The 18,104-nt window shown below is 45.0% G+C and overlaps 1 protein-coding gene and 1 long non-coding RNA gene across 15 annotated transcripts in view; one reads left to right on the top strand and one right to left on the bottom strand.

Annotated features, from left to right (window-relative positions):
* The window catches only part of LOC115864076 (uncharacterized), a 116,360-nt gene that overhangs the window by 75,520 nt on the left and 22,736 nt on the right, over positions 1-18,104 (bottom strand). For 9 of the 14 annotated variants that reach the window (XR_009566154.1, XR_009566144.1, XR_009566143.1 and 6 more), the window contains exons 1-2: positions 10,359-11,007; positions 4,949-5,062 (exon numbers count right to left, since the gene is read on the bottom strand). This is a non-coding gene — a long non-coding RNA (uncharacterized lncRNA). The other 5 variants (XR_009566151.1, XR_011377887.1, XR_009566145.2 and 2 more) reach the window with 5 other exon arrangements.
* PCBP1 (poly(rC) binding protein 1) lies at positions 12,381-14,031 on the top strand. Its single transcript, XM_030877469.3, has one exon. The coding sequence runs from the start codon at positions 12,579-12,581 to the stop codon at positions 13,647-13,649; it is 1,071 nt and encodes a 356-aa protein (XP_030733329.1). The 5' UTR covers positions 12,381-12,578; the 3' UTR covers positions 13,650-14,031.

The following is an 18,104-nucleotide window of genomic DNA, read 5'->3' as shown; positions in this document are numbered from 1 at the left end:
TTAAAAAAAAAAAAAGATTAGACTGGGGGAGACCAAGAGCAAAAGGAGGAAGAACATTTAGAAGGCTATTCCAATAGTAGCAGGGAAGGGGGTAAGAAGTGTTCAAACCCTGGGTGCATTTTAAGGTAGAGCTCACAGGACTGGCTGGTGGATTGGATGATGAGAGAAAGAGAAAAAACAGAGTCAAGGGAGAGTCCTCAATATAACTGAAACTGAGACGGGGAGAAACTGCCAGAGGTACAGGTTTGAGAGGAGAAGTTCCAGGATTAATGTTTTGAATATTTTAAGTTCAAGAAGCTATTACAGGACTTCCCTGATGGCGCAGTGGTTAAGAATCCGCCTGCCAATGCAGGGGACACGAGTTTGAGCCCTGGTCCAGGAAGATCCCCCAGGCCGCAGAGCAACTAAGCCCTTGTGCCACAACTACCAAGCCTGCGCTCTAGAGCTCGCGAGCCACAACTACTGAAGCCCGTGTGCCTAGAGCCCATGCTCTTCAACAAGAGAAGCCACCGCAATGAGAAGCCCGTGCACTGCAACGAAGAGGAGCCCCTGTTCACCACAACTAGAGAAAGCCCGCATGTAGCAACGAAGACCCAACACAGCCAAAAATAAATTAATTAATTAAAAAAAGAAGCTATTACAGACACAAGTGGAGATATCCCGTAGGCAGCTGAATAGAAGAGTCCTCAGTTCACAGGAAGACATTCAAGCTGGTAATATATACTTGAGAATTCTCAGGATATAAATGATATTTAAATTCTTAAAAGAGAGCACTTAGTAAATGAGTGTAGACAGAGAAGTGATCCAAGGACTGATTTGAGTACTCCATCATTGGAGGCTGAGGAGATAAGAAAACAGCCAACAGGGCGGGGCGGTACGTGGGAGTTTGAGAAGAAGGGGCTCCTGAGGTAGAAGGAGAACCAAGGGAGTGGCATCCCGGAAGCCAAGTGAAACTAGTGTGTGAGGAGGAAGTGTCAAATACTACTGAGAGATCAAGAAGATGACTAAGAAATGACCACTGAATCTATGTACTATTTTCTAAGCATTCCTCCCTAATCCACACATAACACTTTTTCTTTTAATCTAGGTAAAATCCCAGTATTGTCCAACGAATACACATAAGGTTTCTGTTTAATGCAGCTATATCTGCATCTCAAAAAACAAAATCAATGCTCTTAATATGGACACAGCAGACTTTACACAGTGAATAATGTTGAGTAAATGCTTTATCTGGTTGAAGTAACTGTCTCTCTGAAACAATGTCCCCGACCAAGTCTTACTTGTGTTCAGTAGGTGGGATCAGAGAAATGAGCTATTTAAATGTATTTCTTTTGTTCTGCCATAAAGTAGCAATTATTCTTCAACTCATTTTCCTCCTTCCTAACTCAAACATCCTAAGCAGCTAAACAAAGACCCTAAATTTCCACACACACCCCCTTATAAACAAAGCAGAACACAATAAAATCCAAAAGTTGGATGAGAAAGGGATATGCTGCCTATCGTAGCTGCTTTTACCGTACAAAGGGTTAGTAATTATTTGCTAATTCATAGGCTGTACTTTGTTTACATTTTGTCCTTAAAATCTCTAGATAGGAAGTGCGATTTCTAGTGTCTTCACCTTAAAAGAGAATTATTGCTACAAAATAAGTACTTTAACCTTCCGTGCTCTAGCGCAGGGGTCCCCAACCCCCGGGCCACAGACCAGTACTGGTTAGGAACCAGGCAGCACAGCAGGAGGTGAGTGGCGGGCAAGAGAGCGAAGCTTCACATGTATCTACAGCTGTTCCCTATCGCTCGCATTACCGCCTGAGCTCTGCCTCCTGTCAGCATTATTGTGAGTTGTATAATTATTTCATTACATATTTCAATATAATAATAATAGAGATAAAGTGCATGATAAATGTAATGCTTTTGAATCATCCCGAAACCATTCCCCCCCACCCCATCCGTAGAAAAACTGTCTTCCACGAGACCAGTCCCTGGTGCCAAAAAGGTTGGGGACCAGTGCTCTAGCGAACAGAGTCATGTCTCAATAATCTACACTTCTGAAGCAGAACAATAATCACCAAAAACTGGATCATGCAAACATCCTTCATGTCTTCATGAAATGGCTACAACTTCTGAAAGGTCTGAGCTCTCTGCCTTTGGGAGGAATACCCTTCCCTGCCCTCCACCGTGCAATTTGCCAACTTGGGACTCAGCCTGAATGACAACTTCTCTAGGCGGCCTTCCCAGATCCCTTCCAAGGCTGAATCAAGGGCCCTCCTCTGAACCCGTAACACCACAGGTTGGTAAGCACCACAGCTTACTCATATCCCAATACTTTAACACATTATACTGTGAATCTGTTTACTTCTCTGTCTACCTCTCCAGACCATAGACATCTTGAGGGCAAGGACAATATCTCATTAATTTTTATAGCCTCAGTGTCTGAAACATATCAAACAATCAAGTGTCTGCTGAATGAAAGAATAACATGAAACTTGACCCAGAATACCTTACGTGATTTTTGTAGCATATTTTCCTTGATAAATCAGGTGAACTGAAGCTAATATTAAAATTACTGGCGTCTATATGATCCAGCAATCACACTCCTGAGCATATATCCACACACAAAACTGTAATTCGAAACGATACATGCACCCCTATGTTCACAACAGCACTACTCACAATAGCCAAGACGTGGAAACGACGTCACTATCCATCGACAGTTGAATGGATAAAGAAGACGTGGTACATATACACAATGGAATACTACACAGCAATAAAAAAGAATGAAATAATGCCATTTGCAGCAACATGGATGGACTCAGAGATTATCATACTAAGTGAAGTAAGCCAGAAAGAGAAAGAAAAATACCATATGATATCACTTATATGTGGAATCTAAAATATGACACAAATGAACCTATCTACAAAACAGGAACAGACTCACAGACACAGAAAACAGGCTTGTGGTTGCCAAGGGGGGGTGGGGGTGGGGGAGGGATGGATTGGGAGTTTGGGGTTAGCAGATGCCAACTATTACATATAGAATGGGTAAACTACAAGGTCCTACTGTATAGCACAGGGAACTATATTCAATACCCTGTGATAAACCATAATGGAAAAGAATATAAAAAAGAATGTATACATATTTATACCAGTTTCTTACTAACACAACATTGTAAATCAACTATACGTCAATAAAAATAAAACAGGGAGTGCCCTGGCGGCCTAGGGGTTAGGATTCAGTGCTTTCACTGCAGAGGTCTGGGTTTGATCCCTGGCCAGGGAACCATCCCGCAATGCCATTCAGCATGGCCAAAATACAAAAAAAAAAAAAAGAAAGAAAGAAAATAAAATAAAATTACTGGCATCTCTTCACATCCCCAATTGATAGCAGAAACAGAAATTTCCCCTACCTGACACTGGAAATAGAGGATAAGAAAAGATATGTGCTGGTCAAAATCAGATCAGGAGGAGTTATCACACTAGCTGCTCTTCCTTGATTTGTCCCACACCATACGAGAAGCTAATGGACCTCTGGATTGCTCTCTTCACCTCCCTTCCACTGATTCTGTATTCTCATCTTTGCCCTATTCTTCTTTTGTTTGTTTTGTTTTAATATCTATTTATTTACTTTTGGCTGCTTCGGGTCTTAGTTGTGGCACATGGGATACTTCGTTGTGGCCCACAGGCTTCTAATTGTGGCACGCAGGTTCCAGAACGTGTGGGCTCTGTAGTTGCAGCACACAGGCTCTCCAGTTATGGTACATGGGCTTAGTTGGCCTGCGGTATATAGGCTCTTAGTTCCCTGACCAGGGATCGAGCTCTGGTCCCCTGCATTGGAAGATGGATTCTTAACCACTGGACCACCAGGGAAGTCCCCTCTGCCCTATCCTTTTCTCTCTTTGCTTTACTTACCTTTTCCCACTTCTTCTCATTTTATACTTTGCATTTGCATTCTGTTCTCATTTTCCTTTTAACTTTTCTTTGCACTCTGTTCTCCAGGCCTTATTTTAGTTAAAATGACCCTGAGGAATACATGAGCAATGCTTTGCCCAACTGGGAGAACTTAGGCCAAGGATGTTGCTGTATATCCTGGTCACTTCTGTAAAGCACACCAACATATTTCTGCTGTTTCTGAGGAAACCAAGTAGCGACCCCCTAACAGCAGCACAGGGTTATCAGCATATGAGGTCAAATTGTTACTATCCACAGTGGGTAAGACATGTTTCTAAACTTCACTCTCTAGTATCCTGGAAATAGGGTAAAGGTCCTCTTAATTTACAATAATTTTAAATAAAAGAGAAATGGGAAGCTAAATATGAAGGGCAAAGAGGAAAAGAAACCATGTTTGGGGGAAAAATGCTGCATGCTGATGGGACAAATTTCAAAAGCTACAGGATAATTGCTGGGCCAGGTAGGGTTGGGGGGGGGGGGGAAAGGTGGTTCCTGCCCCCAGGGAACCTAGTCTCATTCCTACCACTTCCCAAACCCATAAATGTAAACATTAAAGAACCAGAGAGAGGAGAGTCTCTTGAACCAAAAGAGTCAGTAACCTAACATAAGTGAATTGGATGTTCAGGGACAGAAAAATAAATACTGGATAGAAAGCTCTTTGAATTTAAGATAAAGTTATTCCATGTGTTAAAGTCAGTGCCACAAACATCAGAAGCCAAGGAAAGGAACAATCCACAACTAGGAGTCAAGAGGCCTAGCTCAGGTCCTAACAAGCTGTGTAACCTTGGGCAAGTCATTCTACTACTCTGATCCAAAGACGGTTCTTTCATAAAATGGGCATAATAATATCTCCCTGGCAAAGTTGACTGTGATGATTAAATAACACTTTGAAAAGTTTTATATAACATGCCAATGTGGTAAGAGGAAGCAAAAATACTGTGGTTCAACTTCTAAAGTGTAAGCCTGACTCACCTTCCCAACCTTGTTAAACCCTTTAACCAACCTGGGAGAAGTGTCATGTGAGGATCCAGGAGCGGGGTGGTGACTATTTAGTCAGTTGCTCTGTATCTCAGTGGCTTCATCTGTAAAATGGGTGGTGTGGAATTCACTCACATATCTGTAAGATAAGGCAGGTCTGAGGAAGGGAGTGGAGAATTTACCATAAGTGAGCAAAACATTTACCCAACCCTCCCTACCAGGGATAAATAACCAAGATCATCAAATATCATCACTCCCTGGACAGAATTAGAAACGGCCTTAGAGAGCATTTAATCTTGTTTTACAGATGGGAAAACTGAGGCCCAGATAAATGAACTGAATTGTAGAACTCTCAAAGCTAGTTAGTGGCAGAGCTGGAGCTAGGGGCCAGAGCCACCAATTCTCAAGTCCAGTACCCTCTTTGCCAGATCTCAGGGTCACCCAAAGCACCTGAGGCCCTTACAACACATTATCAACACCAAGACACATTACAATTTCATCAACAGCCTAAATGTGGGCTACCCAAGGGAGGGGCTGTAAGACTGATGCAGGCGGTGCTGAGAGCTGGGAAAGAGAAGACTTCATTGGGAAAGTGAGAAGAGTCCTGGAGATCCTCAGACACAGAGAGATTAAAGAAATATGTCCGCTGAAGAATTACAAAGGATCATGAGAGATTGCTACAAGCAACTATATGCCAATAAAATGGACAACCTGGAAGAAATGGACAAATTCTTAGAAAAGCACAACCTTCCGAGACTGAACCAGGAAGAAATAGAAAATATAAACAGACCAATCACAAGCACTGAAATTGAAACTGTGACTAAAAATCTTCCAACAAACAAAAGCCAAGGACCAGATGGCTTCACAGGCGAATTCTATCAAACATTTAGAGAAGAGCTAACGCCTATCCTTCTCAAACTCTTCCAAAATATAGCAGAGGGAGGAACACTCCCAAACTCATTCTACAAGGCCACCATCACCCTGACACCAAAACCAGATAAAGATGCCACAAAGAAAGAAAACTAGAGGCCAATATCACTGATGAACATAAATGCAAAAATCATCAACAAAATACTAGCAAACAGAATCCAACAGCACATTAAACGGATCATACCATGATCAAGGGGGGTTTCCCAGGGAATCAAGGATTCTTCAATATACACAAATCAATCAATGTGATACACCATATTAACAGACTGAAGGAGAAAAACCATATGATCATCTCAATAGATGCAGAGAAAGCTTTCAACAAAATTCAACACCCATTTCTGATAAAAACTCTCCAGAAAGTGGGCATAGAGGGAACCTACCTCAACATAATAAAGGCCATATATGACAAACCCACAGCAAACATCATTCTCAATGGTGAAAAACTGAAACCATTTCCACCAAGATCAGGAACAAGAAAAGGTTGTCCACTCTCATCACTATTATTCACCATAGTTTTGGAAGTTTTAGCCACAGCAATCAGAGACAAAAAAGAAATAAAAGGAATACAAGTTGGAAAAGAAGAGGTAAAACTGTCACTGTTTGCAGATGACATGATACTATACATAGAGAATCCTAAAGATGCTACCAGAAAACTACTAGAGCTAATCAATGAATGCGGTAAAGTAGCAGGATACAAAAGTAATGCACAGAAATCTCTTGCCTTCCTATACACTAATGATGAAAAATATGAAATAGAAATTAAGGAAACACTCCCATTTACCACTGCAACCAAAAGAATAAAATACCTAGGAATAAACCTACCTAAGGAGACAAAAGACCTGTATGCAGAAAACTATAAGGCACTGATGAAAGAAATTATAAAGATGATACAAACAGACAGAGAGATATACCATGTTCTTGGATTGGAAGAATCAAGATTGTGAAAATGACTATACTACCCAAAGCAATCTACAGATTCAATGCAATCCCGATCAAACTACCAATGGCATTTGTCACAGAACTAGAACAAAAAAATTTCACAATTTGTATGTAAACACAAAACGACCCCAAATAACCAAAGCAATCTTGAGAAAGAAAAACGGAGCTGGAGGAATCAGGCTCCCGGACTTCAGACTATACTACAAAGGTACAGTAATGAAGACAGAATGGTATTGGCAAAAAAATATAAATATAGATCAATGGAACAGGATAGAAAGCCCAGAGATAAACCCACACACATATGGTCACCTCATCTTTGATAAAGGAGGCAAGAATGTACAATGGAGAAAAGACAGCCTCTTCAATAAGTGGTGCTGGGAAAACTGAACAGCTCCACGTAAAAGAATGAAATTAGAACACTCCCTAACACCATACAAAAATAAACTCAAAAATAAACTCAAAATGGATTAAAGACCTAAATGTAAGGCCAGACACTATAAAACTCTTAGAGGAAAACATAGGCAGAACACTCTGTGACATAAATCACAGCAAGATCCTTTTTGACCCACCTCCTAGAGAAATGGAAATAAAAACAAAAATAAACAAATGGGACCTAATGAAACTTCAAAGCTTTTGCACAGCAAAGGAAACCATAAACAACACGAAAAGACAATCCTCCGAATGGGAGAAAATATTTGCAAACGAAGCAACTGACAAAGGATTAATCTCCAAAATATACAAGCAGCTCATGCAGCTCAATATTAAAGAAGCAAGCAACCCAATCCAAAAATGGGCAGAAGACCTAAAAAGACATTTCTCCAAAGAAGATACGCAGATTGCCAACAAACACATGAAAGGATGCTCAACATCACTAATCATTAGAGAAATGCAAATCAAAACTACAGTGAGGTACCACCTCACACCAGTCAGAATGGCCATCATCAAAAAAATCTAGAGACTTCCCTGGTGGCGCAGTGGTTAAGAATCCATCTGCCAATGCAGGGGACACAGGTTTGGGCCTTGGTCCAGGAAGATCCCACATGCCGCGGAGCAATTATGCCCGTGTGCCACAACTACTGGGCCTGCGCTCTAGAGCCTGTGATCCACAACTACTGATCCCGTGTGCCTCAACTACTGAAGCCCATAAGCCTAGAGCCCGTGCTCCGCAACAAGAGAAGCCACCGCAATGAGAAGCCCGTGCATCGCAACCAAGAGTAGCCCTCACTCGCTGCAACTAGAGAAGGCCAGCGCACAGCAACGAAGACCCAACACAGCCAAAAACAAAATAAATAAATAAATAAAAATTAAAAAACAATCTACAAACAATAAATGCTGGAGAGGGTGTGGAGAAAAGGGAACCCTCTTGCACTGTTGGTGGGAATGCAAATTGATACAGCCACTATGGAGAACAGTATGGAGGTTCCTCAAAGAACTAAAAATAGAACTACCATATTACCCAGCAATCCCACTACTGGGCATATACCCTGAGAAAACCATAATTCAAAAACAGTCATGTACCACAATGTTCACTGCAGCTCTATTTACAACAGCCAGGACATGGAAGCAACCTATGTGTCCATCAACAGATGAATGGATAAAGACGATGTGGCACATATATACAATGGAATATTACTCACCCATAAAAAGAAACGAAACTAAGTTATTTGTAGTGAGGTGCATGGACCTAAAGACTGTCATACAGAGTGAAGTAAGTCAGAAAGAGAAAAACAAATACCGTATGCTAACACATATATATGGAATCTAAAAAAAAAAAAAAAAAAGGTCATGAAGAACCTAGAGGCAGGATGGGAATAAAGACACAGACCTACTAGAGAAGGGACTTGAGGACACGGGGAGGGGGAAGGGTAAGCTGGGACAAAGTGAGAGAGAGTGACATGGACATATATACACTACCAAATGTAATACCAATAGCTAGTGGGAAGAAGCCGCATAGCACAGGGAGATCAGCTCGGTGCTTTGTGACCACCTAGAGTTGGTGGGATAGGGAGGGTGGGAGGGAGACGCAAGAGGGAGGAGATATGGGGATATATGTATGGCTGATACGCTTTGTTATAAAGCAGAAACTAACACACCATTGTAAAGCAATTATACTCCAATAAAGATGTTAAAAAAAAAAATATGCCTGCCAAAAAAGGCTTAAAATTGCAGTCTTGGGAAGACAGACCCAGTGGGTAAAATTTTCTTTAGGGAAAAGAAACAGGTGACAGATTTAGAGGACCAGAATGCTTTGAATCAGGATAATTCTTGATTATATGCAATTTAGTCCTTTTGTTGTCTCCTAAGTTTTTAACATTTACTAAGATCAACTGTCTCTCTACAAGATAAGGCCCTCTCAAGAGACCACAGACGGTCTACCTTAGTGGTTAAGTATATAGGCTCTGGGCTCAAATTGCCTCGATCCAAATCTTCGTTTTACCACGTAACAGCTGTGTGACCTTAGATAAATCCTTCTCTTTGTACCTCTGTTTAAATGGAAATAACATCACCCCCAACTCAGGAGGATTTGTGAGGTTTAAATGTGTAGATTAATCATACTGGTCACAACCTAATAATGGGTTTTTCATCCTTTAGTGTGATGTGTGCCTCTTTTTTTTTTAATGTAAAGAAGACAACAGAATTTACCAGAGTACATTGCATGTAGTATGAATAAGTACTGTTTTGCAAAAATTTTGTTTCCTTTATCTATATGTGTGCATATATGTTTCAATTACAGAAAATATACTTCTCATGGTGGTTTGCTTTTAAAAATGTGAGAACCACTGAATTAACACACAAAATAAAGGTTCAAACAGTGCCTGGCTCACAGTAAGCACTTAGTGCTATGACTGTCGTTGTTGCTGTTATGTACCTACCTGTTAAAGTTGTTTGTAGGATTACCTAAGGTAATATGAAAGCACTTTGGAAAGTCTAATATACAATATTAGTGTAAGTTTAAGGAAGCAAAAAGCCCTTCTCTCCACCTCTTAATACCCATACAAGCATAGCCCTGTTTCGGCACATATTTGTTGCTTGGTCCACAAGTTATTTGTTACATTGAACTGAAAAGTCCACAGACCATGACTTATCTACCACTCTGTCATGCTCTGTCAATATCTGCAGAGAAATAGAGGCATGGTGCCAGAGTAAATTTATTTATTTTTACCTGGGTGGAGGCTGGGATGGGGAAGGCAAAAGTCATGCCCATGGGTAGCTGAAGGACGCAAGTGAGTCAGAGAAATTGCCTACTCCCACAGAGCCAGGTAGACTCAAATGCGCCACAGACCAGGCTGGACTGACAGATACCTGTGCCTTTATGCAGGGCTGAATCACTTCTCTCTATCCTCACCCAGGCAACTCATAAAAAAAAAAAAAATAGCCTCTGAGCTCCTCACAGGCATAGCTCACACCAGGAAAAACTGGGAATCCCCAAAAAGATACAAACAGGGGGTGACTATGCAACAAAAAGTTACCTGAGGGATTCCTTGAAATAACAAGCCCACCTAAACGTCCAAATAGCATTTAAATTCAAAACCCTGACTTAGAGAAAAATTCGGAAATGTGCTCACCAATAACTGTATCAGGTCTGGATTCCATCCTCAACACTGTGTGACCTTGAATTAGTCACTGCATCTCTCTGGCCTAAGTGATTTCATCTGCTAAAAAAAAAGAGAGATAAGACGTACCTCACAGGGTCATTGTAAAAATTAAAGACATTATGCAGTAAAATGGCTAACACAGGATCTGGCACTGGTAAATGCACAGTAAATGTCTGCCCCTTCTAGCCTCCAAGTCAACAACTACGGCAAACTGAGGTTCACTGGCCAGCTCATAGGCATCCCAGTCGCTTCATGGAAATTGCCTTCTTTTAAAAGAAGCTTTATAATACCATTTCTTTACCTCTTTAGCACAATAGCCTATTCTAGAAGTCTAGGAAAGAAATAATTTCCCATCTCATTCTTTACAAGTAGTGATTCCTAAATGTTTTGGTACTGAGTGCCCAAATTATGCATTGGTACTGCCCCCCTCCATCCATTATTAAACGAAATGAGCGAGAGACTCGGTATGATGACTACATTTTACAGTTATTTGCGTTCCCGTTTCAAATTAACGAGAGAAATGTATTAAAATTCCCCCGCTGAGGCTGCGACCAGCCTGCGGGGTTTCATCCCAATCGGTCAGCGCACTCGCTGCGCGGGGAAGGCCCCGGCTCACGGACGGGAGGGGGGAATGGGGGGGCGGCCGCGTTCTAGAGCTTTCGGCCCGACTCGTTAGCGACGAATATAGGCCACATGTCGCCATTTTGTGTTCAGGAAACATGGCGGCCACCCCCACGGGGAAGAAAGGGGGGGAGGGAAGGACCGCCACGTTAGCCGCTTTCCCTGAAGGATCCTAAAGCACCCCGTGCACTCGGCCTTTTCTGTCTGGCTCAGCCGAAGAAAAGGAGAAGGGGCAGAAATCACAACTGGCGCCCCAAGAGCCCCAGAGACCTTTCTTTACCGGGAGGAACGCGCGGCTCCACACACGGCAAGAAAGGCCCTCCAAGATGGCGGGCCCTGTTGGGGGCCGCCCCCGGAGAGCGTGGGCGCCGTGGCTGCACCGAGCGGGGAAAGGGCCGAAAAGCAGCAGCGGGAGAGTAACTCGCGCAGGGAAAACCGCAGGAGCTCCCCAGAGCAGGGGTAAATGCGGTCCCCCAAAATGCACGCCATTGTGTTAGATGTCTGACGAGGCGGCAGCGACTAAAACGACACCGCGCAGGAGGTGGGGGTTCTGCAGGTTTAACGAAAGAGTTGCAAAATGCAGACAAAGCATTATGTAAATGGACGCCATTCTCTTTATACCCATGTTTCTAGCACTTCCCAGAAACCATGAGCAGAGCCGTGACTTTGACAGCGGCGCGTGGTGGGTTTTGGTCTTTCTCCCAACCGACCACCGCCACGGGGCCGAGGCGGGGGTGGGGGCTGGCGTGGGGCGCCCCGACGCCGAACATGAAGGGGCCCCACGTGCCCGCCCGGGCGGGCGCCCGCCCCGCAAGCCTCGCCTCGCCGCCCCTCCCCCCCGGAAGACCGCGGCAGCCCCTCCCGTCCTCCCCACACCCTCACGCACGCGCTCTGGCCGCCTCGAGCGCATGTTTTAAATCCGCGGCGTCCTAGCATCCGCCTGCAGTTATCGCCGGGGCTGCCCGTGTCGCTCCGCGCTTAAACCGCTTTTGTAGGGCGGGAAAATAATGTGTCGCCTCCGCGCAGAACACTACCGTTTCCAAACATCTGCCGGCGCCTCTGGGGTTAATAAAATACATGTTCGTTTTAAAACTTTGCCGGACTCACAGCTTCTGCCTACCGGGGCTTTCTTTTCAATGCTAGGCTGTTAAAAGTGTATTTTAAAAACTACTCTATGGGGGTTGGCGCAATCTTGTGACCTAAAAAGGATGGGTCCTCTTTTTTTTTCAAGGGGTCCTGCGCAGCAAGCACTTCCGGGGTCAGAGGGTACGCGGGGTTGAAAGCGGGCTTCCCGCCCCGCCCAGACCGCCGAGGCTGCCGCCGGAGTCGCCACCGCCGCGCCCTCGCCCACCCGCCCGCCCGCCGCTCCCGGCCCCGCTCGCCCCCTCCGCCGCCGCCGCCCGCCCCTGCGACGACGCCGCGGCCTCCCGCCCTCGCCCGCTCGCTCCCGCGGCCCTCGCTCGCCTCGCGCCGGCAGTTTTGGGCCTACACCTCCCCTCCCCCAGCCAGCCACCAAAGACTTGACCACGTAACGAGCCCAACTCCCCCGAACGCCGCCCGCCGCTCGCCATGGATGCCGGTGTGACTGAAAGTGGACTAAATGTGACTCTCACCATTCGGCTGCTTATGCACGGAAAGGAAGTAGGAAGCATCATTGGGAAGAAAGGGGAGTCGGTTAAGAGGATCCGCGAGGAGAGTGGCGCGCGGATCAACATCTCGGAGGGGAATTGCCCGGAGAGAATCATCACTCTGACCGGCCCCACCAATGCCATCTTTAAGGCCTTCGCTATGATTATCGACAAGCTGGAAGAAGATATCAACAGCTCCATGACCAACAGCACGGCGGCCAGCAGGCCCCCGGTCACCCTGAGGCTGGTGGTGCCGGCCACCCAGTGCGGCTCCCTGATTGGGAAAGGCGGGTGTAAGATCAAAGAGATCCGCGAGAGTACCGGGGCCCAGGTCCAGGTGGCGGGGGATATGCTGCCCAACTCCACCGAGCGGGCCATCACCATTGCTGGCGTGCCGCAGTCTGTCACCGAGTGTGTCAAGCAGATCTGCCTGGTCATGCTGGAGACGCTCTCCCAGTCTCCGCAAGGGAGAGTCATGACCATTCCGTACCAGCCCATGCCGGCCAGCTCTCCAGTGATCTGCGCGGGCGGTCAAGATCGGTGCAGCGACGCTGCTGGCTACCCTCACGCCACCCATGACCTGGAGGGACCACCTCTAGATGCCTACTCGATTCAAGGACAACACACCATTTCTCCGCTCGATCTGGCCAAGCTGAACCAGGTGGCAAGACAACAGTCTCACTTTGCCATGATGCACGGCGGGACCGGATTCGCCGGAATTGACTCCAGCTCTCCAGAGGTGAAAGGCTATTGGGCAAGTTTGGATGCATCTACTCAAACTACCCATGAACTCACCATTCCAAATAACTTAATTGGCTGCATAATCGGGCGCCAAGGCGCCAACATTAATGAGATCCGCCAGATGTCCGGGGCCCAGATCAAAATTGCTAACCCAGTGGAAGGCTCTTCTGGTAGGCAGGTTACTATCACTGGTTCTGCTGCCAGTATTAGTCTGGCCCAATATCTAATCAATGCCAGGCTTTCCTCTGAGAAGGGCATGGGGTGCAGCTAGAACAGTGTAGGTTCCCTCATAACCCCTTTCTGCTGTTTTCCCATGATCCAACTGTGTAATTTCTGGTCAGTGATTCCAGGTTTTAAATAATTTGTAAGTGTTCGGTTTCTACACAACTTTATCATCCGCTAAGAATTTAAAAATCACATTCTCTGTTCAGCTGTTAATGCTGGGATCCATATTTAGTTTTATAAGCTTTTCCCTGTTTTTAGTTTTGGGTTTTTGGGTCATGAATTTTATTTCTGTTTGTCGATAAGAAATGTAAGAGTGGAATGTTAATAAATTTCAGTTTAGTTCTGTAATGTCAAGAATTTAAAAATTAAAAAGTGGATTGGTTAAAAAATGCTTCATATTTGAAAAAGCTGGGAACTACTATCTTAAACTCTTTGTTGGTGCATTTCTTTCCTTCCCTTCTAGTGTTAGGCTTTTGTAGGGAGAAGGGTGGGCCCGTCCCTGGTATTTTCTCCAGCCCTTTTCACCTTACTGGTAAGATTCCATTCCCTTTCCATCCCAACAAAGGAACACGGCAGGCTGGGCCTGCTTTGGGACGTTTGCAGAGACAGTGGGGGTCTCTTGGAGAGTGACATCCCTCCAGCCAGGTTCCAGAGAGAGGCCTCTGCCCATTTCTCTGGTAGAAAACATAAGGGGTTTCTCAGATGGGAAAAGTATGCCCACTCGGTAGGACCTCTGATGAATGGCAGTGTGTCCTCTAGTCCCACCCGCCCCGCCCTCAATCTCACGTGCAAAACTCTTAGCCAGGAACAAAAAACGTTCTGAGGTGGGAGGAGCCTGGGGGACCCAGAGAAGAGGTGGGGGAGGGAAGGGCTGGGCTGGGGGGGAAGGGAGGGGCTGAGGTGGGGGAAGGGAAAGGGGCTGGGTGGGTCTAAGGGCTTGGGAGAGGGTAGCTGCTACAGGGTGGTGGTAGGGATAGGGGGCTTGGTTGGGCAGCAAGACTGAATGGGGGATGGTAGCAGCGGGGCGCATGTGGCGCGCATGCACCTGTGGCAAGCGGCCTGTCAAGAGGATGTTATTACACCTGCCAAGTGGCTACCCAGAAACAAAGGAGGCCAGCTTCTAATTCTCCTGCTGTGTGCAATGTTTAGAGAAATCATTGTGCCAGGAAATAATTCTGCCTAAACGGGGCAGTCCACACAGGCAGGAATGTAGGCTGATCATTGACAACCGCCTAAGAATGACCTCAGTGTTAAAAAATGCAGATTCCTGGGTCTCACCCCAAATCTAATCAGAAGACTGCATTTTCAGCAAAACTCCAAAAGGTCCTTAGATGTGAGTGCCACTGATTCTCTTCACCAGTGGAGTAGGAAGATCTTGCTGTAAAGGCCTAGCAGCCTCATGTCAGCCAGTGGGTCTAGGCTGAAACTGATGAGAGAAGAAAATTTTTCCACCATTAGGCAAAAACACTAGAAACAGCAGATTAGGACAATAGACGATTAGGTGCCAGAGTGTGTTGTTCAAACCAGGCACTGTGGGAGATCACCAACAGCAGAAATTCCTGTGGGAGGGGAGTATTAGCCACCATAAATATTTGTTGAGGTTTCTTCTCCACAGGGCATCTGCTCTTTTTTTGGAGGTACAGACCTAGTTCCGAGGGTCCCTGGAGGTAAGATTGGTGCTTACCATGTGCTTTATACCCACTGCAGAGTCAGGCAGTTAGTCCCTGAAGGGAGCCCAAGTCCTGAAGTTAAACCTGAATTTAAATTTGAATCCTGCCACTTGGCCTTGGGCAAATTAAGTTCTGTATAAAATGGAGGTGTTGAAGTAGGCATCTGGGCTTGTGAAAGAAAAAAAAAAGCATGTGTCAAACAGAACAGTGCTTATAACACAGTAAACTTCAATATACTTTAGATTGCAAAAAGCCAAAGGCCCATTTCTGCCCCCAATGTCTTCGGGCAGAGAAATATTGAAAGAAAGCAATGTGTACTAAATGATAAGCTGAGAGAAGACAGTTGTCTTGAGGAGCCAGGATAGGTAAGGGAGACACTAGTGAAGACCCAGCAATGGGTTTGATGTCTTCTGGAAATAATGAGCACAAATAAGTTTGTGTAGAGTAGAGCAGAAGGGGATAATTAGGTTGGACCCTCAAACACCACGTTGAATGGTTTGTGAGATATCCTTGAAACTTGCTGGGGGAAGTGGTTCCAATACCCTATAAAAAGTAGGCCTCAGGGCTTCCCTGGTGGAGCAGTGGTTGAGAGTCTGCCTGCCGATGCAGGGGACACGGGTTCGTGCCCTGGTCTGGGAAGATCCCACATGCCGTGGAGCGGCTGGGCCTGCGCGTCCGGATCCTGTGCTCTGCAACAGGAGAGGCCACAACAGTGAGAGGCCTGCGTACCGCAAAAAAAAAAGTAGGCCTCAAATTTTCCTCAAACCCCATCCCCACCCCTTAAAAGGCAAAGCCGGCAATAGTATGTAAAATAATGATTTAGGCAGCAAGGATGGATAGGATAGGATGGGAAGAATGGCAACTTGGAGAGAATAAAGGCAGGAACAGCAGTTAGAAAACTACCTCAGGTAAGTAGGTTCTAATATTGGTTGGGAAGCGGTATCAATAGAAATGCATATAGAAAGGGACCAATGCAAGAGAGATTGAAACTGCATGAGGAGGCCAGAGAAAGAGCTGTAAGGAAGGGGAGCAGTGAATTCAGACATGGTGACTGGAGTATTTGCAGGCAGAAATATTCAACAAGTAGCTTGAAATAGGAGACAAACTCTGAAGAGAAATCAGAGCTACAGGGAGACAGGTAACAAGAGGAGAGGGCTAGAGATTGAGCTTTGGGGTATAAGCTGGGGGTAAAGGGACCTAGTCAAATTGTTCACTGTATCTGTAGTGCCTGTCACCATACCTGGCATACAGCAGGGGCTCAATAAGTATTTGTGGAATAAATATAGAGGAAGCAGCCAATGAAGAAGGAATAGTCAAAGCAGCAGAAGAAAAACCAGGATAGCACCCTTGAGAGTAGTCAAGGAGGAAAGTTTCAAGGCCAGTGGAATGACAATAATGCAGCAATTGTGAGATTTAACAGGTTTGATTGAACATCTATGTGCAAACATAGATTTGAACTAAAACTTGAAGTTTTGGTACAGTTGGGAGATGTGTAATAGTCCATTGTAGTTAGAGCATGTTACTTGGTAAAGGGAGGGAAGGGGAGGGGGAGGAAGCCGCAGAATCATTTGAGGCTAAATTATAAACAGCTTTGAATGCCAAAATAAGGGTTTAAGCTTTATCTTGAAAACCAGTCATCTCCAAACATTTTCTTAAAGTGTACCCCTTCTGTATAAAGTCTTTAGCATATACCCTTATTACATGCTCATTTATTTATAAATTACGCATATGTCTATAGTCATGCTTTTTATAAACTATATACATAATATAAAGCATAATTCTAAATATTATGTATATTAGAAAACATAAAAAACTTAAATGTTAACAGTTAAGATAAAAACAAACTGAAATCTAATTTCTAATAGTTTTTTTTTACTCCCTTTCCCCCCATTCATTTTAGAGATTAAAGGGGATACCGGAGAAGACAATTTCAACATCCTGAGTATCCTTAGGGAGCAGAATTTCAGAAATATGGGGAGAAGCTGGACTGCAGCAGGAGGGGAGGGCCTGGGGGCTGAGGAATGGAGACAGGAGTATAGATGGCTCAAATACGTGGTACGAAGGAGAGAAAGACAGGACAGTGACTTGGGGGAGAACTGGGGGAAAGGTTTTTTGTTGTTTTGTTGTTTTTGAAAGGAATCTCACTAAAGGCAGAGTAATGAGGAAGCAATAGAAAGCTAAAAATAAAAGCTACAGGTTTAAGAAGACTGTAAATAGAAGAGGGCATTGGAGCAGTGACTCTCAGTTGCCAGGCCAGTTTGACTACTAGAGTTAAATTCACTTTGTCCCCTCTCTTATGGGGACTTGCACTTCAAGACTCCTCCCCTTTCTCTTGGCTACCCCAAGTAGTGAGCCACATACGGTCCAGCATCGCTGGGCCTGTCATCTGCGAAGAGGCAGCACCCAGCCAAACATATACATAGGTAGTCACCACCGGAGAAGCTGTCCACTGCCGAGTCCTCTGGCCACCTTGCTTGGCCTGGCCACCTGAGGATTCCAATCTGACCACGTCACTCCCCTGCGTAAAGGCCATCAAGTCTCACCTCTACCCGTGGTCTACAAAAGAAAATCCAAACTTCTCAGCAGAGTTTCCAGACCCTTCAGGATCTGTTCCCACCAGCCTCACCAGTGCAAAGACTGCTAGTCTCTTGCAGTTCCCCAAAGTCATTCTGTTTGGGCATCCTTGCATTTGGGAAATCATTGTTTCTTCGTAATTCTGACCCTGGCTGTCCTCTTCTTCATTACCTGCCTGGGGTTCTGGGGTTCCTCCTCTTGAGCATCAAAATTCTGCAAGGAAAATTATACTCTGCTGGGTTCTTTGTTCAGAGACC

The sequence above is a fragment of the Globicephala melas genome, chromosome 12 (assembly GCF_963455315.2).
Source record: "Globicephala melas chromosome 12, mGloMel1.2, whole genome shotgun sequence".
Taxonomy (NCBI): Eukaryota; Metazoa; Chordata; class Mammalia; order Artiodactyla; family Delphinidae; genus Globicephala; species Globicephala melas.
This window is presented reverse-complemented; position numbering and strand designations above follow the sequence as displayed.

Coding starts and splice junctions, on each gene's coding strand:
- PCBP1 (XM_030877469.3), top strand. CDS start 12,579: ATGGATGCCGGTGTGACTGAAAGTGGACTAAATGTGACTCTCACCATT.